The 23521-nt window shown below is 40.7% G+C and overlaps 1 protein-coding gene across 7 annotated transcripts in view; it reads right to left on the bottom strand.

The window, feature by feature from the left end:
- WDR20 (WD repeat domain 20) overlaps positions 1–22736 on the bottom strand; it is a 44824-nt gene extending 22088 nt beyond the window's left edge. For 4 of the 7 annotated variants that reach the window (XR_003497809.3, XR_005266070.2, XM_027459425.3 and 1 more), the window contains exon 1: positions 22361–22729. Coding sequence is in view for 5 of the 7 variants with exons in the window: in XM_027459425.3 (XP_027315226.1) it covers positions 22361–22624 (264 nt within the window). In the remaining 2 variants the exon portion in view is untranslated. Of the gene's footprint in view, positions 1–22360 lie in introns of all 7 variants that reach the window. The other 3 variants (XM_027459427.3, XM_038179641.2, XM_027459426.3) reach the window with 3 other exon arrangements.
- Between the last annotated feature and the right edge of the window lie 785 nt (positions 22737–23521).

The raw sequence follows: 23521 nt of genomic DNA on the forward strand, positions 1-23521 counted from the left end.
ACGTGCTGCTCTCCCTCTCCTTCCTACAGGGCCAAAGGACAGCAAAAGCCGTGCAACACAGCTGACTCACGGCAAGAAGGTGCTGTTATTTCAGGCACTTGTGTAGTTTCCTGGGGAACTCTGTCCCCTGCCTCTGTACACAAGGGTTTTTGCCAAAAATACTACCTTCGGGACTTCACGCTGGAAATCCCTCTAATTCCCTCAGTATCAAAGGAGTAGATTTTTGAAATATTTTTCTGGAGCCCAGCACTGTTAATACCAACAACAGAATCATTTGTAGTTACTTCACCTTTCCTTCGAGCCAGTCGGATCTCATAGCTGACCCTGCTTTGGGCTAGAGGTTAGACTAGAGACCCATCCAACCTGAAGGACCCTCGGACCCTACGCTTAGGACTAGCCAAAGCTGCAGCAACAGAGCCAGTCCCAGCTCATTTAACAGGTCTGGTTCACGTCTGAAAGGAACTTCAAGCAGGAAGAAAGCTATGGGAAGAAGTCAGCTGACTTTCCCTGTAAAGAATACTGATGTAGAGCAAAAGTTCCACTTAATGTACATGGCACGAACACCATAAAGTTCAGGCAACACCCCGTCCATCTATAAAACCCCAATAAAACTCTCTTCGGTACAGTTGACAGTGTCATGGCCAATCAGTAATTAATTAGTTTCGACAAATACAGTCAGCAGTCTGTCAGCCTACACGCAGCTAATGACCTTAGCTTTCTGGTAGAAAGCTTAAAGTCTGGCGAGGTCTAACAGCAGGCCTAGGAGCGCTGCAGATTCAGTATGAATCCTTCGGGTAACAGCTAAACACACACATCCAGGGGCACCTCAGAAACCCCCACGAAAAAATAAGAACTAGACCGAAAGATTCCAGGAACACTACATAAACATATAGAAAAACATACATGTAGATATATATAAGTTCTTGTGTGTGTGCGTTTATATATAAAATGCTCTTTATGACTCTAAAAAGCCAGCAGACAATTATTAAGTTGCCCTGTTTATAGACAGTTACAGTGGGTCTCTTCAATTTAAGGACAGTTTCTCAAATAACTAAGAAGAGTTGAGCTGCTTTTTCCATACTTAAGTGACTTACTTAACTTGAGGGCTGCATAATGGGCACTTTGTGTGTAAATAGACTAGTTTTAAGTGTCTCCTAATTTTTACAGAGACATTAATGCTAGTGAGAAGTTGGCCTTTATTTTGCAACATTGCATTCAGTGCATCTGCTTTATAGTAAATGCACAGCCAAACTCAGGAAAACCATTCTTTCATTTTTAGTTTTGCTTTTGGTATTTCTCTGAACTTTCAACTCTGTGAATTGGAGCACCGACAGCTTAATACCCAGAACAGCAAAACCAGTGCTGGACTGCATGCTCTCACCTGATAAAAGGGCAGGTACCAACTGTCACTAAGGATCAGCACACCTTCACTTTCTCTTTTTCTTCAAATTGAACATAACAGAATTTGAGTAAGCAAAGAAGATTACACTGAACAACATGAAGTTTGAAAATGGAAAATTAAGAAATTGGGACAAGAAACAATTAGCAAGTAGGAAAAAAAAATTATTTTTAACATACAGTCTCAAAGACTTTCCATTAAGGTGCTTCTCTATAGATTCCTTTCTCTACAAAGTCTTCAGAAAGCGTAGCTGGCAACCTGTGCCAGTTTTACCTTCAGAAACCTAAAGATTCTGGTCTTCGAGACATGATCATTAGTTTGGCTTCATTGACAAGGGCAGATTTCCTGATGTATTTTTTTAATACGTTAATATTTTGAATGATCCGACTTGAAGTACAACATAATTTGCATTAGCTCTAGGCAAAAGCATGTTAAGATTTACTTGTACTTAACAGAAAGTTTCCTCTCCTTAATAGCACTGCTCCTCATAAACAGGGTCCTGTATCTTTGCAGGTTTTTATAAGTTACCAAGCACTTGATTAAATGCTGAACAGGAACACTGAAGGCACGTGATGGAGTTTCTAGGATACTGTATAAGAACAGCTCTGTTAGTAAAACAGGGGCACCAAGTAATTTTATTTAACCTATTTTTAAAAGTGTTCCACACAACTTATCCATAACAAAGTCTTAAAGATCAATTTCGTACAAAGCTGCCTGAACATTTGGGAAGCTACTTGATATTTTTCTCCCTTCCAGATTTAACTTCCACTTGGGGGCCATACAAGACATATCATGAATTTGGAAAGCAGAAAAGCATTACTTACCAGGTTATCATCCTGTATTCATACAGCAGACAACTGTGACCATATACATTAAAATAAGAGCTCTAGTCCAGACAACTGGACATAAATCCATATTCAGGCAAAAATCAATTTAGTTTTCTGGAGTATCCAATAAAATCATCAAATTCTGTTTCCAGAAGAAATTTCTCAGCACTCAGAGCAAGAGCACACACACAATGGTTTGAAATAAATCTACGTGGTATTAACTTAACTGAATGGTGATATAATTGGCAAGATCAAGAAAGTAGACGTGAACACCATAAAGAACAGGCATATAGGATTAATTGATTTATAACTACCACAGCAGTGTTAACTTCATTTTAGTAATGCTCTGAACAAAAACATTTCCGATTACAGTATACATCAGCACATCCCATTGGAAGTGTGAAAGGTGAAAGCAAAAAAAAAAAAGTCACTTATATTTAAAAAGTTCAAAAAAGAAGATAGAACAGCACACACTCCAAAAAAAATAAGAATCCTTTTTTGTTTGCAAATCCCCATTCACTTCACATACATTCTACATGTGTATACATGGAGTATGTGTGCATACAGAAGCAACTTACCCCTTGTTTCCCTGTAAGACTGGGCAAAGGGCATTAAAGTAGGACAGGAATGTTAACACATTTGCGCTGTTGCAGGCCAATAAAAGAGAAATGAGAGAAATTGAAACTTTTGAACCCCTCCGCATAAAATATACTTCTGTCTCCTGAGCAGAGAACACCAACTACTGCCTGTATCTGTGACAACCTGACTGAGGTCACTGCGATTGTTCCCGTGGAAGTTTAAGGGCTTCTCAATTCACCGTGTCAGTCACTTGCTAACATTTCCAGGCCGGCTGGCAGGGCTGCCTCCCAGCAGAAGAGCAGAGGTAGGTACACATCACACCAGTGGTGCCCACGGAGCCGGGTCAGGGGCCCAGGCACAGCTCTCCGGAGCGTGTCCCGTCCCGTCGGCCCCGAAGAGGTGGGTGAGCAGCGCGCAGCTTCTCCAGGGGAAAAATAACAGCCTGCTCCAGGAAGTAGGCTGGAAGCACTCCAAGTAACTTGAGCAATCTTCAGCGGCTCTACAATCAAAGCACTAAACCTTCAGGGAAGTGGCATGACGCTGGAACCTTGCTTTTCAAAAGGTGTTTGTTTCTATCTATTGGACGTTAATTTTTATTATTCCCACACAAGAAAAATCTGTCACTTTCCTCCCCAGAAGTGCTTCAGTCCTTTAAATCCCACTTTCCACATCATGGCTTTACGATGCAATGCAGAAAGAAGAAAACAGCTTTATAGTGTTTTCTTGAGCATCTAAACAATCACTCAACCCCATGCAGAAGAGCAGCTAATGAAAGAAGTATTTCACAGCCCTTATGCTCCTCTTACAAGGTTATCCTTACTGTGAGTGTCAGATCATGACATGATCAATTCAGATAAAAATTACAACTGACCTCAGTGTTATGCGCTTGGTCACACTGAAATCTGTAAACAGGCTAGTCAAACAACTCTGAATATAGGCACTGTATTGCACACTCCCAACAGGCATGAACTGAATTAGATGTTCTATTTTGGTTTAAGCAATTAGTTGCCTTTTTTTTCTGGATTTTTTTTTTTTTTTAAAAGGGAAGAAGGGTAAAGAAGGCATGATACATCTCTTCCCAGTGGCTGGTCTACAGGATTTTGGCTCAATTGTCGTTCAGCCAGCTGGATAAAACCCTCTCAGGCAGCAACCCAATTCCGAATCACGTATGTTTTGCATGCAGTGCAGATATCTTCCTCCTCTTCTCCCCCTACTCAGCTCTTTTTAAAGAGATGCAAGAAAGATCTCACTGTGCAGTTTTAGGTTCAAAACAATGATTTCTCAGGGCTATAATTAAACCATGGGTGAAGGGTCACATTTATATACTGGTCTCTCCCTTAGCAGCTTAAAAATTAAGATGCAGATTTAGGAAGTCATGGCACAGACGTACTTCATTATCATGGACTGCAGAACTGGACCACAACCCCCATTTCTTCAACACTGGCCAGAAACATGTCCCAGAAGTGAAATCAAGAAACTTGCTGCATTCATTTATCTCCCATCCTAGATTTCTTCCAGACAGCCATTTAAATTGCAAACATGGAAGTTTAGTAACACTTTACAGGATTTGTTTGTATTAGCTACTGCATAGAACAATGAATATTGCCAGGTTTTAACACCTACTTTCTGCTCGTTATTTGCTTAGATGACTGAAGCAACACATTCCAATCAAGTTAAGTATAGAAAACAGTATCAGTTCTGAATTTTGTTCCCTCAGATTTCATTGAATGGCTTTTTGTTACTGGGAAGAGACAATAGATATTATTTCTTACATACAGCACTTATATTGCTTATTAAAATAAACAGTCCCACCCTCTTCAGTATTTCCATGCAAGTTTTAAGATATCACAACTTTCACCACTTCTCTGAATCTTTGTTCTAGTTCTATTTCAGACATGTCCAAGTACTTATGCTTAGATCTATCAATTAATATAATGGAATACAATTTACTCAATTGTTATTTCTAAAGCTCCGCTCTGTGCCTTTTTTTTTTATAACAATAAAGAAAAATTAGGTTTCAAGTATTGACCAGTGAAGGCTGAATCATCCCCAGCAATCCCCCTCCCTTTTTGCATAGTGGTACCAAAATGACTCAACTTTATTACCCTCAGTGTGCCACCAAAAGATTAGTGGGAACAAGCACTTCTGCTCCCTCACCTAGCATAATTACATCTCCCAAGTTTCTTACAACTTCCTCTTGCTTTGACAGTTATGTAACTCAGTCCACCTGCGATTTCTGCTGCCTTTCTCCACCACCACTACCCTTTTTTTTTTTTTTCCCCTTTCACTTAAAATCTACTGTGCCTAATCAACGGCAACAATTCATCACTTCCAGCGGCCTCCAAGGTCTTACTTTCCTTTGAACTAAACCCTCCTATGATCTTCTAGATGTTTTCACCTGGAAAGACAATTTTTGTGTTAATTATGAAGCGATCCTTAAGTCCCTTTAAAAAAAGGTCAGCAAAAAGCACAAACTAACGTGTAATTCAATACAACAGCTCCTATTTGTAACCAGTCTGCAGATCAGCCTCTATTCTAAAACTCATCCAAACTCCCAAGCACCTTTTCAGCTTCAAACTAAACCATTCCATCACCCCTAACATTTCAGGTTCCACTAACACAACTTCCTAGCCAGTACGACATCAAGCCTTTCTTCCCAAAATACCCTGTGCTATAAAAGCAAAGGCAAACTAATCATGATTTCTCAGGAATATCCTAACTTGAGTTCTCTTAACCTACAAAAATCTGACAGGCACCAATCCCATTTATGCAATGTATAAAGCGATGTGGGTAAGTCACATGTTTTAGTGTGCACAGCCTCGATGCCAAGCTATGACTCTAGCTTCAAACTTCAGGGATATATGGGGGGGGAGAGGTTGTTTGTTTTGGTTTTATAAAGCAGCATCTCTCTCAAGCCACAGGATGATTTCTCTGTGTAACACAGCTTCCCCTTTTGGTGAAGAGATTTTGGAAAAGATTCATGTAAATATACATACTAATTTGCATTGAGAAGTGTATGATTTAAATGCTGCCATACCTGTGGAAAGTTTACAGCAAGCTATACGCAAAAATATCAGATTTCACCGCGTTATACTAACATAACCGACAAAACAAAGTACTGTGTTTGTACACAGCCAGTGATTAAACAGGGAACCCAGCAAACAGAAAACTGTCCCAATTAAAACACCAATTTACAGATCTCAGTTACAGCTAGCAAGCCGGAAGACAAACTGTGGGAAAGTGAATTAAGTAATTCAAGAACTTTTACACACACAAACACACACATACATGATCTAACCACTATCCCAATCCCATCTGTTAGACATGACATGGCACAGTGAAAAATACATAAAGGTTGATTACTGTACTCAGTAATTTATCTGGCTCCAAGAGGCTATTCTATTCACTCAATGCCCTTACAGTTAGAGGACAAGTGAACAAAGAACGTCACTCTTCCCTGCTTGAGAATATTGCCTGCTTTGTGTAAAACTCAGGACTGGAAATTAAGCTTTGCTTGATAAAACGGATTTTAAATTATTATTCTTTGGAAAAGGGATCTGAAGTTATGAACAACTGCATTTATTCTCTGAAGTGACTATTTTGGTTTACAAGTTTTCTTCTGCGTATCTTAGTTTCCAAACTTTGGCGTGCATTTCCTACTGTGTTTGCCATGGTAACCAAGCAGGCTGAGCGTCTACTTGAAATTCTGCTTAACTGTTTAGTGCTGCATGTTAATCAAGATACATTAACACCCTAATGTACTCCAGTGAGCACAGTGAGCAATTCTCATACTGGAGAAATCACCTTCAGTATTACAAACCTTAAAGGATTTTTTTGTCGTTATTTAAGATTTAAGATAGTGGGGAAACTTCACTGCCAAAGATGTGCATAAATAGCTACCAAGTACACAGCATACACCCAAACACGAGGGACAAGGTATATTTAAGGAGCTAGAGTAGAACAGGCTCTATTTGACAGTGTTTTCTCTCCTGTGAATCAAGATTTTACACTCACGATAAAGGGAAATTTGTTCCAAGAGTACACTTCAGTAAGATAGCTTCCATATGCTAAAGCTTGTGACCTGGGAGAAAACAGTCCTGCTGCTCTGACGCGAGAGGAGCAAGGTAACAGACTAACTTACTTGAAGTCCTGTGATTAACATTAGCAGGGCCAAGCCAAACAACAGTAACTAGCTTCTCTCAGTTTCCATTTTGAAGGAAGATCTTTCTTCAAACATTCAGCTCAATTACAGGGTCACAAATACAAAAACATCTGTGTAAGCACGTGGGATCATTCCTAATTCCCAGAAAATGCACTAGCATTTTAGTGCACTAGCATTTATATAAAGTAAGTAAAGAACAGATTAGCAAGTCTTAAAACAAGACAGTTTACTGCTTGCTTGTTTAAGCCTCACTGCCCCCCAGAAAAACTAATAAGGGTTGGCTGCTCACCTCTTTTATAATAAATCAGTGGAGCCACTACTACATGATGTTAATATTCAGGAAAATCTCACCCTTCACTTTGCTCACGTTAAAGGTGACATTATATGGTTCTGAACTCCAACACCTGCTGTATAAATATAGGTTTAAAGTACAGCAAACCATCTCCAAGAAAATCTAAAAACCAAAACCCCCTGAAGCTTGCTTACAAAACTGCTGAGGTACTGTTAGCACAAAACATAGCATGTTCTTCCCACAATATCTGCAAAGTCAGCTGTACATTCTTTCTTTCATTGGGCTTCAGTGTCTCCAGCTCCTATCTTCAATTTAATTTCCTTTTCTGGATCTAAAAGCCAGTAAGGTAGTCTCCCTGGGTGCCACAGATAGTTGGATTTGTATCGCTATGAATACGTTTTCTTCACTCTTTTTTATCTGTCTGGGCTCACAGAAGTTTCTGGATGAAATGCTCTGCTTCTTCTCAAAAGCTATTCTGTACTTCCCATGGAGCCTGTAACCTATGACACAACAGTATTTTCATTATGCAGTCGTTCAACTATTAGCAACAGCTTACAGCAGGGCTGGTCAAAGAGCAGAATCCTTCTGAATTCATAGTTATTTTGTGTGGCTGGGATTTGTGGGAGATCTGGCAGTGTCTCTCAGACACCTAGGGAGGGTTTTGTATTATTTATTCTTTCTCTTCTTCGTTTTACAACTTTAAGAAATTGTGATTGCTTTGCCAGGCTAATTAAAATCATACTCCTTTTTCTCCAGTTTTACATTAGATGCTATCTTCTCCTAACAGCAGCAGTTGAAATTTACCTTCATCAACAGAAGCAACCACAATTTCATACAATATTAAAGACATCTCTTCACTATCTAGTATGACAGCACCAAAGACATTTCCCTATTTCTATCAGTAAACCTCATTTGAGCGATCTTCAAATTGCATCTGTTTCCTCCTGCCCTCAACAGCTGTAGCACAAGCTAGCTCAGCTTGATAACCACACCATAATGTTTACATCTTCTCAAAGTTTTCAGGCTGAAGCAAAAATTCCCTAAACACATCTTTTTCCAATGAAGTTTCACCTCAGTTACAGTTCTGCTATCAGCTTGTTGAACCTTATAAAGTACTCTATGAACAGTGATCCCTCTCAACTTAGGGGAATTTTGCCAACTTGCACTTGTTCTTACTTTTTTGTCCGTAGGCTACTAGAGTACCTCAGCTTGAAATTCTCTTCTCAACTACTGTTACAGTCCCTGGGATCAGTAAAAGATATAAAGAGAGATGAGTGTAGGTTCTAGAACTCCTTCAGTTAAAACATACAGTATACAAAACTAGAATTGCCAGTTCAGTCAAGGACATAGATTGAAGGGATGCTTGAACAAAGTTATTAATGAAAATTAAACCACCTGAGATAGCAGCACAGATGAGACTTCAATAGGCAGACAGTGCATTTTTAAACTAAACAATGATGGTTCCAGTTCCCTCTTACTACCAGTGTATTACACTGGGAAGGCAGAGCACCTGAACTTCAAGGAAGCTTTCTTACATAATACATGTTACACATTAACGCTTTTTCTCAGCCTAGACTGCGGGGAAACAACATTTTACTTAGAAAAAAAATAGTACAGAACTCTACCACCTCAGAATTTCAAAAGCTGAAAGTACCTGTAAGCAGATGAGGATTCTTCTCAGCATTGTGCCATTACAAACAAATACAGACACCACTACAAACAAATCCCTTTAATCCTTTTTCATTTGCTCATAACACCTTTTTCCCCTCCGCATAGTGTTCTCGCATGTTTTACCTCTACCTAAATATAATCAAGGATAAGCCTTAAGAAAATGCCTTCATGTTATTCAAGTCAACTGGGCTTTAGCATAAGTTTTCACTGTTAAGAATAGGGTGAATTAAAAAGCAACTAGTTTCAGAGTAGTAGGGACCATACTGAGTATTTGCAGGCACTAAATGAAGTTCACACTATAATATTCCTTATGGAGTGTCACATACTGTGTAAAGAATCCACCACCTTCTGTAAAGCTTGGCACTGAAGCACATTTTTTAGTCTCTTCACTTTTGAGGAATTGAGAGAATGAAGTGTACTGTAACAATTGCATCTTTCCTTGACTACTTTATAATTAAGCTCTTCAAGGTTCTTCTAAGATGTATGTTTAGTTAGCCATAATTCCTTTCTCAACAATTACAATCAAAGAGGTTGTAACAGATTCACAGCTCTGAAATTAAAAAGATAAGTTATCTTTCTGATCTCTTTCTTGCTTCTTATCCTCCAGTGAATCCTTTTATTTCCTCCTAATCCTAGTCTAGTCACCCCGTTGCTTACACTTATAATCAGTCCTTTCTCACCTGTTTTTAATGCAGAATAAGGTACAATTCAGATCAACTGAACAAAGGTAAGACACTAGATGTACGAAAAACTAAAATAAAGCAGCATGTAAATATTAAATGGATAAAACCACACATTCAGATACAATTCAACTGTTATCCAATTCACTGGCTCAGCTGGGAAACTTACTAAACGCATAGCAAGTTACTATCACTTGGAAATAGTTGAAATTGGCTCATCTCAGTAAGACTGGTTAGAGAATTAAACTGTTAAAGGTGACACCCATTTCAATTGGAGCAGGCAGACTGCTTCTAGATGGCTCCCCAAACCATGGAACAAACTGGAAACACCCCAGGACCTGACAGCGTCATCTCTTGCCGTGCTGTCTCCTCCCCATGCCCACACAAAGCTACCTGACCTGTCAGACTAGTGGGCTAGCCCAGCACGCCTTCAAAGCCACCACTTGCACTTTAGCTTTGAACTTTAATTCTTTTTCTTCTCTAAAATAACTGTATGATACTCTTTTGCTATCAGAAAAATGCACTTTGACAATACACGAACATCTATGAACGCTCATTTGAGGTTGACTGTCTATTGACACTGCTTTTGTACAACAAAGTATCCTTAAAATACATTACACAGAATTAAATTCCCTGTTAAATGACTAAGGCTGTGTAGCTTCAAGACTGAAGCTGCTCAAATTTTATTTCTTCCAATTTTAAAGAGACCAAAATACAGCAAAACCACCTGTGGAGCGTTACAAATGTGTTTTATGGACAAAAATGCAGTCCCCTTATCTTCTCCAAACGCACCAGTGAGGCTTAAAGTTGAACACTCCTTTCTGTAGGTGCATTCACGAGTATTAAAAACAAAATAAAAAAAAATACACAGAGACCTCAAATATATACAGATAAACACAGCAAGAACCTGCCTGATTCCAGGAATCAATATCAACTGTTTAGTTCATTAGGACTAAGCTTTATTAACCAATTTACTTGAAATCTGCCAGCTACTACATGATCATTTTTAATCAAATTAAAGCAAGTCCAGCTTCAAGTAGACTTGTCAACAGAGAAATATAAATTCATACTGCTCTACAACACATGCATTACAGTTCTATTACACTAAACAACCTGCAGGCAAGCAGTATTAACTAGAGTTTCCACTGGTTCGCCACCCCGGTATTTATCTTTTAATGTTCCCTCCACCCCCTTTCAGCACATAAGAGAAAAAGTTATTTCTTTAGGATTAGGAAAAGAAAAAAAAAGCAGCAGAAAAAGAGCTCAGGATTATCCGTTGCTATAACAAACCAGTGTTTTAGTCCAACAGTGTAAATTCACTGCTTGAAAGAAAAAATTATCTGTTACAGAAGAGCAGTCTGAATAATTGTAGCCTGCATTGCACTGTTGCTATAGAAACTTCTGTCACCGTAGCAGTTAATTGTTAATCAATTTGTATTTTTTCATTACAAAGCTCAATAAGAGTCAAATACAACACAGAAACGTCTGTCCAGCAAGTCAGAATTGTGCCTTTTTCTGGCTACTGTTGGATTTTGCAAGCCCTACAGGAATGCCAGACATTTTTGATAGGGTAGTTTTATTAAGCCAGCAACTCCCTCGTGTTGCAGCGTATTAACAAAACATTACTAGAACAAAGCCCAGTTACTTCTGTACTAAAAATAAGATGTAGCTAGCTGTTATTCTAAGAGCCCCAAAAGACTTCTGCTGAAGTTATATGAATAAGTTATCTACCAAATATATAATCTCTGCTTCAATACCACAGCGAGGCCCAGTGGTTTATACTTCTTGTGGTCATGTTTAGGAACAGACAGATGAAAGAACACATCTGCCTTAACTCTTGTCCTGAACTTGTTAATTTACACTAATGCATCTTCCTTCTGGGGCTGAAGGCATTTCATAACAACCCAGCCCAACACAGCAAAAAGTGTTACTGAACAAGAGCAAGAGACAGGCTAGAAAACATTGCAAGGGCCAAATCCCTAACGCATACACTGCGATGAACTCAGATTTTCCACTGTCCCATACGTACAAGGTCTAGAACACAACCCAGTCTGCAAACCAGAACCCTATTTTGCGTGTTTTAGAGCAAAAGGCAGCAAGCTCCCAACTCTGGCACAAGTTTTCCCAAAAGCCTTATTTTAAAATAAGCAAAGCACTACAGATACTTTAAGTAACACTAAGTGCTGACAACTTCACTGGTGCAGGTATTATGTGGAAAAAAAAAAAAAAAAGAGTTGCTTTGCCTATTAATCGATTTCAAAAGGCCATTTAAAGGTCTGAAAGTGTTTATTTTACCACAATCATCCAACATTGTCTCTTTCTTCAGGCTGATTTTCGTGGGAGGGAGCGATCAGAGTACCTATTGTCACTTACTGACCTTCCTGCACATGGGTGTGCTGCCAAGTACCCACCTTCCAAGCCTTTTGCCAGAGGTGGTAGCAGAAGCCTGTATTAGAGCAGGGAGCTGAGCACGCTCAGGGTACAAACAGAACACAGCCCAGCTATTAAGTCACCCCTCCCACTGCTATGGCATACGAATATTACACGTGCTTTGAAAGCAGGGATTTCTGCTTTCAAAAATAATCATACCTCATACCTTCAACCAGCACTGATCTCCCCAGACTGTCCAAATTAAGTTTTCCTCTACATCAGCTTGCACTGGAGGTGCCACAGCCACCACCACCAGAGATAAGACAAATGAAGGAGAGGGTCCCAAATGACTCCAGACAAAGCAGAGCAAAAGTATCTTCTAGCATCATAAGACACAACTTCTCTGAGCGCTGATCTTATCAACATCCCTCTTGTCTTGTTCTTTTATGTACAAGTAAAGCCTGTATCAGTTTAGGAATAGCAAAAAACAGCATGGAGATCAAGCAGAGCAATGCTGATGAGGTACTTTTTTGCAAAAGGGGTTAACCCATCCATGCTGCTCCAGGGCAGAGGTAGAGCAGCTAAACAGGTTGCCTCTAGACTGCTGCAGCAATTTAACTGACAACAAGAACTGTGCTGCTCTGGGAGGAGAAGCCTACATCATCTCCAGCATCACTAAAGGCAGCTTCATCTGGACTTCTGTTTGAGTTGCTCAGAATAGTTATTTGCCCCATCTCTCTGATTATAAAGTGCTAACATGCTCACCCATGCTTTTAAACATCCCAGTTCAGGAACTGCATTTTGCTAACACAGAACTACACTGGCACAGTTAATTCTCAGTAGAGTTGTCCCACCAACTGTTAGAAGGTCAGAAACTTCATCTAGAAGAACAGCATCTTAAAATTTTGCAGGTGTTTGCTACTTGTACACGACACAGCCATACATTATTCTGTACAAGAGAACAGTTTCACTGCTGAAGGTGAGAAAGGCAAGCCATACCCATGTATTAAACTGATGTGAATATAACCACTTTCCTTGAGAGCACCCTGTATTTCTGAAAGGCTTCTTTGGGAAAAAAAAACACAAAAACATCCCCCTGGTTTAAAACAATCACACCAACCAGGCAACCTTTTTAATTCAAAAAGTCTCTAGTTATTTACAAACAATAGAATAATAATTGGAGCTGAGAAATGCTGACACATGCAAGATAGGCTATATTTAAAACACAGGTAAGAAATGCTGCATTCTGCACTACACACAGCATCATATTTTGAAAGTGGTATTGCCTAATCAGGCAACTATTCCTGTCCTAATAAATTACTCTTTAAAGGTGCACTTCCTTGACGCCCTAGGTGTACACGGCTAGCTCTTCAAGGTTTCCGGCCCACCCTCCTATTAAAAAGGTTTTTGTAAAAAAGTGTTTGCTTTTTTTAAAAAAAAAATGACATTTATGTTACTCAGATGTATTGTTATCCTTGTGACTGTGAAGGCTAAAGTGTCCACAGGGCACCATTCCAATAGTTTATTTCGTCAGACTTGTGGATTTGAACACAGTTTCAATATATATTGACATCCACTCAGTCTCCGGTTGTCACTGCTCCTCCTTCCCTTAATTGAGAGGGAGCTTTAAAACCATATACTTTTTTATACTTTTAGTTTATTTAAAACCATAAACATGAGTCCTCTGCAGGTTTTACACAACATAATTTCCCTGACAAAGTGCATGTAAACTCCCAGCACAGACAATAAGAATTACATCTTGCATTCCTAGTAGACTGAGGATAATGAAATTTGCTCCTAACGTCCAGTGCTCGCAGAGTTCTTCCTCCTTCCCCCAGGGCATTCTTAACCTAAAGTTCTTGCTGGGACTAGCATTGAGTCTAACTTCGCACTTCACATTCTCCAGGTGTACAAAGATTAGGCTCTATTAAACAAGGAATAGTACAACCACTTTCCAATCCCAGAGTCAGCAACAGAAAAGTAGTGTTTTTTGACCGTGACAGCCACCTGAGAATTCTGTGATTAACTCATTAAATTAGAGCCTGATTTAGAGTTGGTAAATCAAAACCAAAGTGCAGAAGGTATCCCTTAGAGACTTGTCATTCCATTACAAACAGCTTTAGTGAACAATGCATAAGTAAAAATCCAACTCCAAGCTATGTCACTGGAAAGAGTTTCACTGTAGTGCCTGGTGATCCTGCCCACACGAACTACAGGGCTACATTCAGCCTACTGACAGTCTGCTCAGGAGAAGCTGAGACAAGCAAAATCAGCTGCTTTATTTTCAGCTCCAGGGGGCAAGAAATTGAAGGAATGTAGATGCTGGAAGATGGACTGCATACACATTTGGACTTACAAAGTGGGGTGAAGTAATCAGGAAGAAATACTCAATTCAGGAGTACACAGCAAAACATTATTTCACCTTACAGTATGACACATTTAATGCTGGTTGGTTTCCTTAAGCTTTCTGAGAGAGGAAAGACATTATTAGGTTGAAGAGCTTTGGCCTTCCTTCCCTGGCCATTTTTAAACAGTAACTTGTCCAAGTGTGCCAACTCATAGTCAGGACAACAGGACAGCATGTGGCCTTTGGATACACATTATTCAAAACAAAGTATTTTGGAAATATTTATATTTCCCAGAGATCTGCACTAATACTTCAAAGTAGGGCATTAAATTTGATTTTACAATGTCAAACAAGACAACTATGGCTGCGACCCTCTCAGAGATGGGCCTAGGCAATGTTTAAATAGTCTGAAGCATCTTCAATGTGTATTTTAACTATTAACTGTCAGATGTCAAAGCATAACCCAAACTCCTTGCAATCTAAGCACACAGTACAACCCTTTTATAAATATTCTGACAAAGCTGGCTCACAAAACTCTTTAGCATCACAAATGTTTGTAGTAGAAATGATCATTATTTACATCTGTGAGGTGTTATGACTAAAATTTTGTTGTCCTGCAAAGATTAAGCGCCACAATTAATGGCTTCACACTAAATTGAATTCCTCCAACTTACTTCATGTACTACAAATACATTTTAATACAAAATAAAAATTCTACTCAGTGGCAAAAAAAAAAAACAAAAAAAAAACACCTCACTGCCTACAAAACCTGGCCTACCAATTGAGAGGTTTGGCTAGCGTGACCCGGTATTCACACTACAAGATGCCAGCCAAGCAGGCAGCCAGAGATGAACTGTTACCTTGGAGAGCAACCCTTCAAAGGATGTCCTGCAATAGCCTACTGAAGACATGCAGTTGTGATATAGGCTGGAAGCACGAACCAGAAAAGGTGAAAGTGCTACAGAGTACAGGCCTTATCTACTGTCCAGAAGTAACCCCAGAGAATAATCACACTGCAAGCTTTGTCAAGTGCAAATAAATGCTTCCACAGCAATAAATGCTTAACAGTATCATTTTAAAACAGCTATTTCTTTACATTTGTTCTTTCCTTTTACTCAAGGCAGTCCTAGGTGTTCTAAATAAGCCTCAAAACAGAGTTAGCCTCTTAAACCTACCTTTTACTCCTGTAACCCAACATTAACTCTTCACTATTTTCCTCTGAGGTGTCATTGAAATAAAGCGATTAAAAAAAACAACAACACAACAGAACAACCAAACCACCACCCTTCAGAAAACTCCACAGGAACAGTTTGTAACATGTCTTGGCAGTCCTTAGTACAGCCCAGCTAAAATTAAGGAAGAAAACATCTATCTGCATCATAAAACTTGGGCTGCTAAGTATATCCATCAATGAAATGCTTGAACAATTTCCTTTAGTCTTTCAAACACCTCCACAAGCACAGATCAGCAGGTAACTTATTACTGACCCAGCCACAATACCTCCATGGGACTGGTGAATCCAGCTGCAACATATCTCCTATCTACAAGACAGAGGAGAAAGACTCCTCAGCAAATTAAGGGATTTCCTGGAGGAAACAAGAAACAGAAACAAAGCCACAAACAACCTTACAACACATTTCTGAAGAAGGACAAATTGGGTTAACAGTGTCACGTCCAGAACACCTGAAGAGTTGTGGACTATGCAAATCCCTGTAGCACAAAAAAGGAGCATTTTTCCAGCCGCAGGATGGCATCAGATACCTTTGAGGGAAGTTCTGATGTCTTTACTGTGGTAGCTCCATTAGCCAGCTGTGTTTGTCTTCCATTTGACTAGAAGAGTGATGTTAGAGTCCAGTATAAATAAATATTTCAATGCAGAACACTTTGTAGTAGAATTCAACAGCCACAGTAATAAACCTTTCTTTTGGTATTAAAAACACCAAAGTAATGTCTGTAAGCACCTAGACAAAAGGGAGAAATCCCATACAAGGCAAATTTGATAAAAGCTGGCACCAAACCAATATAGTTTTCTAAAAAAAAATAAATAAATAAAAATAACTGGTCTAGAAGAAAAGGTCAACTGCAATGCCTTAAAATTAGGAACACTTTTGGTAAGTCTCACGTGACACACCTACAGGCAAACTAAGCATCATGTTTTTTAAGATATTTTAAATGGATGAGAGTGAATGACATCAAGATTGGAAGGATTATTTGCACTATGTGGCACAGAATTGGAAACAAAAAACACCCTTTAATAAAGCTACTAGAACAGAATTCAACAAAAATTCTATGTGGGATTTATAAATTAAGAAATCAAAGCGTGGAGAAAAGCAGCAATATGATAAGAAACAATCCAAGTGAGTCAACACTATGAGAAGAATTCAAAAATGTCAACATTGTTCAAAATGTTAGCAAGAATATCAGAAGACAGACACAGCAGGCAACTGTTCTCCCTTTCTCTGTATCGAAATCACAGTGGAAGTACTATACCTATTTTCAGTACTCCAAATAAAAATAAATGCTAGTTAGTTGAAGCCAATATAGAGAAGAGCAATCAAACACTCAGAAGTCATGACCTGAGAAGATTAAAAGGACTAGATTTATTTTTCTTTGGAAAAATGAGAGGACAAACTAACAAGTTTTCAAATACGCAAAAGCCAAAGGCAACAGTCAACTGTTCTCTATGATCCTGGCAGAAAACAGCAATCAGCTTGTTTTTTGTCCCCCTCAAATAAATATTTAGCTAGGTATTAGGGAAAAAATATGGAAACTAAGCCCCAAAACAATTATGAAGGCTGTGGAATTCGCGTTTAAGAACTGGTCACAAAGATGTAGATATACTCCATTCTGCTTCAGAGCAAGCACATCTTCAGAGACCTTGACAAATCTCACCCTTTTAGTACCTCATACATGCTACTAAAACGTGCATCTTTTTGGGAGGCCTGATACATCTTAGTGATCTCTAAGAACACAAACTCACCTCCCCACCACAGAAAAGCTGGCTGTCGCTCTCTGCAGATTCCAGCTCCCAACCTAGCAGTGTCCCATGCTGCTCTTCCCAGAGCAACACACTAAGCAGGGTGACAAATGCCACCCATTATCGCTCTGTCACTGAGACGAGATCCTAGGTGACCAGTCTGTAGAATGCAAGTAATCATCAGCGATAACACTGCTGAACTGGACAACAGAGCCTCCAATATCAAGCCAGACATTAGAAAGGTAATTTAGAGAACTGTGAAAGAAAAAATCCAACCTGTGATCAGTATTTTTACTGATAATCAGGTATTACCAACATGCTAACTCTTAATAAAAGAGGTTAAGATGTGAGATTACCTCCATCTTACAATTATTTCTAAGCCCATTGCTCAATGTAGGGTTAAAAAGACAGTCAAAAGATTATGTCCTCCACGCCTTCCCCAATAGAAGCTTATCACCTACACGCTTCTACCACAATACCATTACAACACACTACAATGTCATATAGTTATTGACAGACTGCTGCTTTAGGTAGCTGCAGGAAAAAAAAAAAAAAAAAAGTAGAACTGAAGATAAAGCTTCTTTTAGTGAGAAGTTCAAAAAAAAAAAAAAAAGAAAAGAAACAACCACAGTCTGCCAGATGTTAGCAGAGTTGGTCGTCAGAATTCCCTTACGATGCAAAAAGCTGAGTCTAACATAATAAGCTGAGCTACACATCCAAATTCCACAACACCCCAATACAGGAGATAGAAGCCAAGGCAACGTACTTCCATATGACTAGTGCAGTCCTAGTTACAGATTAACTTGCCCAGAGGCCTTTACAATAAACAGAGAATACACCAATTATCATAAACACAGTTTAAAGGAAAATGCACTAGCTTCCAAGTAGGAAGGGAAACAGATTTGATAGTTCATGTCAGCAGCGATCGTTTTGTCAGTCATTCCTAAGGCAAGGAAGATGAGATAGCACGCTCCTTTCCAAGCCTAATGAATCAACTAATAAATCATTTCTCAAAGCCTGCCACAAGCCAGCTAAGTGCTCCAAGCCTGTCTTACAAGCAAGACTCCAGTAATGGCCTTCGCTCCTGATGTGGGGCTTCAGAAAAAGGCAACCCATCCAAAACATCCATGCAGCATAGTTTGATCAATCATTTTTTAACGCTTACCTTATACTTTTACTCCATGAAGCAGCAACAGAAAAAGGTCTCTTGTAACACCTATAGCTCTCAGTCGAGATTAAGCCAGCAATCCCTAAAGAACAGATCATTCCCAATCTGACTTAAGGCTGAAGTAAAGGCTTTGTTCAGGTGAGACCTCGTAAGGCAACAGATCCCATCTGATAGCACAGGCCTCTTCAGGGGAAAGCTTTGTTCCTTTCCCCCACAGCCTTTTCTTTGCTGCCACTGTGCCGGCTAATACCTGACCCCAGGAAGAGACAGTTAACTTGCCAAATCAAGAGAAAAGTCTACCCAGAAAAAGAGCAGGTATGTAGCTGCTGGTTGAGCAAGCTGAACTAGCTCAACCTGAGGCTGAGCGCTGCCAAGGCCAGCAAGGAGAAAGGAGCACGCTGTCAGGAAGATACCTCACTGCTAGGCCAGCATTTCCAGCTGTCGCTACACCAGTTCGGTTCGTGAACATCCACCCGTTCAATTCAACAAGAGGTGATTGAACACATCAGTTCTTAATGTCAAAGTTCAGGAGTACCGAAAGGGAAAGCCCACTGACACTCAGTGCAGTTGAAAATAATTACATACTTACGTAAATAATGCAACCACAGCTCATTAAATCAGAGTTTAATTTCTCCTCGCTAATCTATAGGATCACTTCCTTTTTCAGTGGATCCGAATCAAAAAACAGCAGTTTTTGGTAAGCCTGTGCTGCCTTATTAATGGAAGGAGAGCTGCATCAGTTCCATTACAAAAAACAATACAGCGCTGGCTTATAGCTGACGGGCTTTTGTTGATTACTTCACTGTCATGGAATACATGGAAACACGGTAACATTTCACAGTAAAGTTTCATGGTAACATGGAAGAATAAAATAATAACTCAGCTTCCTTTTTCAGGGAGCAAAGAACAAATTTGTGTGGAAATGCATTTTTGCTCAAAAAATATATATATCTAAAGACAGCTTGAAATGCTGCCCAAACTCTCCTCTGCCTCTCCACTAAATTACCACCATTATTTGTTGGTACTCCAATCTCCACACTACTGTCCCGGTCAGTGGATGTAATTTTTCAATTGAGCTTCTTGAAAAAAAAAAAAAAAGGTTAAAAAACATCTTGAAAAGTGATTTTTTTTTTCTTTATATATGTTAAATATCCTAAAAAACACAGATGTTAGCAGTCTACTTTAAAAGATGACTTACAAACTAGACTTAGCAGATGCAACATATTTAGGATTTAATGGAAACTAAAAAAAAAGCTTAGCATCATTGATTTCAAGAAACATCCTTTACTCAATATTAGCATTATTTACTCTTAAGCACCACGCATGGCTCAAGTGTGACTCTTACTTGATGTGCCCTGATCTGCAATGGATTATCAATACAAAGATTATAGCAGTATCTCAGACACAGCTCCTTGAAATAAGGTCCTGGTGGTTCTTTCACTCATTTGAATAAGAGCATAACATTTCCATAGCAAGAACAGAAGCAGACCTTAAAAAAAGACCAAATCATAGCTGCTTGATACATACACAGCACAGCTTCACTAACTTCAACCTGTACTCATTTTTGTGACTTCACCAAAATGAAGAGAAGATTACAGTCTGGAAGTCATTAGGGAAATTTTTACGGGGTACTTAGATAATTATGCAATAACAGCTAAATTATTAGCATTTGTATTAGGCAGAGGATCACAAATAGGTTGGCCTTCAACCAATAAAGTCCTTCTTCCCTCCCATTGCTGAGGTGATGTCTCACAAAGTGGTAGTTTGTCCACTTTAAGTCAGATTTACACACTACTAATTCAGGTAACATCAGCTCTCTCCTCTTACGATAGCCACAAAAAAAAAAAAATCTAACTTTTGATACTGACAAACCCAATAATCAGTTGAAAGCCTATCAACCTGTTCTTATGCTGACTTTGTCCACAAAGTAAAGCGACTTCCAATTGAATAGTTTCAAAATAAATTCCAAAGAAACAAGTATTACAAGTTTCAGACAGTACATTTTCCCCATTCTCAGTTAAAGTACCTTCCCTAACCTATTTCAGCTGGTTCTCTAGATTCATTGAAGTTTTACGCACATAAAATATGAAATATATTTTTTGTTGACATTTTAAGAGCTCACTGAAACAAACTATTCTGAACAAAGTGTATGCTTTACATTTTTTTAGCGAAAAATTATGTAATACTCTAACAGGTATATCTCAAAGCTCACAAGTTACCAATCTGACAAACTAAAATTTTCTGTTACTGCGCACCATCAAAAGCAGCTTTTAGCATCTAGAAAAAAAATATTACAACGCTAAAACTCAAAGACATTTTATGATTTGAAAAAGTTACTCAGGTCCCTACTTTCGATGCAGTTCAGAGCTTTAGATTTTATTTTTATTTATTTTAAGTGTGACAAGAGATGACTACGATAACTTGCAAGAACCACATGTAACATTGGACTGCATAAAGGCCTGCTCTGTTATATGCAAGACAACTCTGCAGTTGCTTGGTACAGAAAAGCAAACTTATATATCAGAACCCAGACATGGTAATAGTTCAAATGACAGATTTACAGAGATATTGACAGAATATCTTGTAAATTGTAGAGACAGCAATTGCTTATAAATAGCAATTACTGCCTGATACAAAACACTCATCACACGCTTAAAGAAGCTGTTGTCTAAGTATTATTTAAAACAACTAAATTATGAAAATTCATTAAAGTGTGAAACTAAAATCCATACACACTTTTCCACATAATTATACATGACATACTCGATCTGTCAAATCACAGTCAACAGATAACGAGGTAGCCTTTATTCTCCAGTTGCTGCTTATGTTTTATACAGAGGAGCAGAGATTTGGGCATTAGCTTAGGGGGCCGTAGATCCAGGTACGTCTCCTTGCTTGCCCACAAGCTTTCTGCACAGCTTTAGGGACATCTCTAGCTCTCTGTGCCTTCATCCCCTGTTGCACGGTGGACTAAGAGCAGGAAGATTTCGAAGCGCTCACCTCACAGCAGGTGAATGCCAAGCATATAAGACAACAAACACCCATTTTTTGGCACATAACCCAGAAACCTAGCAGTTGTTATGCCTGTGTTTACATTCACTGAGCGACACCCATTCACTTGGCATGACAAATTCTGAATCCTTCCCTAAATGCCGTCAAAATCAAGGACCTGAAGACACACCATGCAGAGAGGGTTTGTCCATAAATACGGTGACCTCAGACACCAAACGCACGCGCTGTTAGCCCCGCACCAACTGCTAACTGTTAAGGGTTCTATCTCAAGCTGCATCAACGGTTCTTTCCTATAAAAACAACTTTCTCTGCATCCATTATCTGACATTTAAACCTCATCTCGTCGCATTTAGGAACAACCCCCGGACCACTCCACGCTCCAAACTGATCGGAAAGGCCCCAACTTCGGGCAAACACCCACCGGAGCTCCCCAACCAGCGCGACCAAGCCACCCTCCGCCCACCGGCCTAACCGCAGGGCTCTGACACCACCACAATCACGCCGGGCATTCCCTCCCGGCCCCCAAGCAGCAGGTGAAGGAGGCCGGGAGCCGCCTTATTACCCTCAAACCCCCTCATTCCTACACGAATGTCACACTGGCAGCGAGGCCCAGCGCGGGCACACCCCTCCGAGCACCCCCTGCTCCCACTCCCACCGCTGCCGGCACCGAGGCTGCCATCCCCACCCCCCCTCAGCCCCAACCCCCCGCCCCGACCCCACAGCAGCGGGGGGAGCAGCCCCACAGCTGCCGGCCCCGGAGCTCCCCGGGGGCCCTCAGCAGCGGCGCCCGCTGCCCCCACAGCCCCCGCCACAACCCCCACAGCCCCCGGGGACCCCCGGAGCCCCCCGTCAGCCCCCCCCGCAGCCTCCCGGTACCTTGCGGACCCCCTTGTAGATGTAGAAGTAGAGCTCCCGGCCCACATTGAAGCAGAGCCGGTCGCCGTTGCCGCTCTGGTCGTTGACGTTGACGAAGGAAACGCGCACCGGGTTGGAGCCCTGCGAGTTGAAGGGCACCCGGTTGGGCCGGCTGTACTCCGAGTGGCTCAGCAGCTTGTACAGCCCCTCCCGGGTGGTGAACTGGGTCTTAATCTCGTTCATCTCCTTCCCTCCTCCCTCCGCCGCCATCTTGGAAAGGAGCATTCATCCTGCCCCGGCGCCCGGATGTGGCCACACTGCGCAACCGCCGCCGCCGCCGGCGCTCGCGCGGCCCTGCGCGGAGGCGGCCACGCAAACGGCGTAAGGGGGAGGAGCCGCCGCCCCTGTTTACCGCGCCGCTGCGCATGCGCCGCCCCCGCCCGCCCGGGGGAGGGACCGCCAAGGAGGGGGCGGGGCCGGCGGGGACCGGGGCGGGGATGGCGGGGGGGGGGGTGCACAAGATGGCGGAGGAGGGGTGGGGGTGAAGGGCTTGGGGTTGGTGGTGGGGTTCCCGAACCCTGCACGAGGATGAGGCTGTGAAAAGAGAATAAATGCAAATGTAGATTGAGGTGTTAAGCCTGTGGTTCCCCGAAATTTCCACTAGGGAGGCAAGTGTCCTCTGAGTTTAATTATATCCTCCTCCTCACAGTGGGCTTAGGCTAATCAGAGACTGCTCTCCAGCTGTAAAAAAACAAAAGGTGACATTTCATCTCATAAAAAAAAAAAGGTGACATCTCATCTCCTAAAAAAAAAAAAAAGTGACAGATATCTCTGACATCAAAACAAGGAGTTGGACTTGATGATCCTTATGGGTCCCTTCCACCTCAAGATATTGTATGAGTCTATGAACACAACATCTCCTCTGTCTTCAGGTACAGGTTTCCACTGCCTCCCTTGCATCAGTTCCAGTAGTCATGCAACAAAAGGGTGAGTCAGAGCAGCTCGAAAGCTAATGCCACCAGAGAAATGGCAGGCTCTCGCTCAGGTAAGAAAACTGTTGGTCAGTAACGAAGCTGGTCCAATTCAACAGAGAACTGCTAGAGACAAAATAAGGAAGGACTTGGGAATGTGCAGCTAGGGGAAGATCAGCACATTGTTAGATTGCCTTCTAACAATGCACTT

The sequence above is a fragment of the Anas platyrhynchos genome, chromosome 5 (assembly GCF_047663525.1).
Source record: "Anas platyrhynchos isolate ZD024472 breed Pekin duck chromosome 5, IASCAAS_PekinDuck_T2T, whole genome shotgun sequence".
Classification (NCBI taxonomy): Eukaryota; Metazoa; Chordata; class Aves; order Anseriformes; family Anatidae; genus Anas; species Anas platyrhynchos.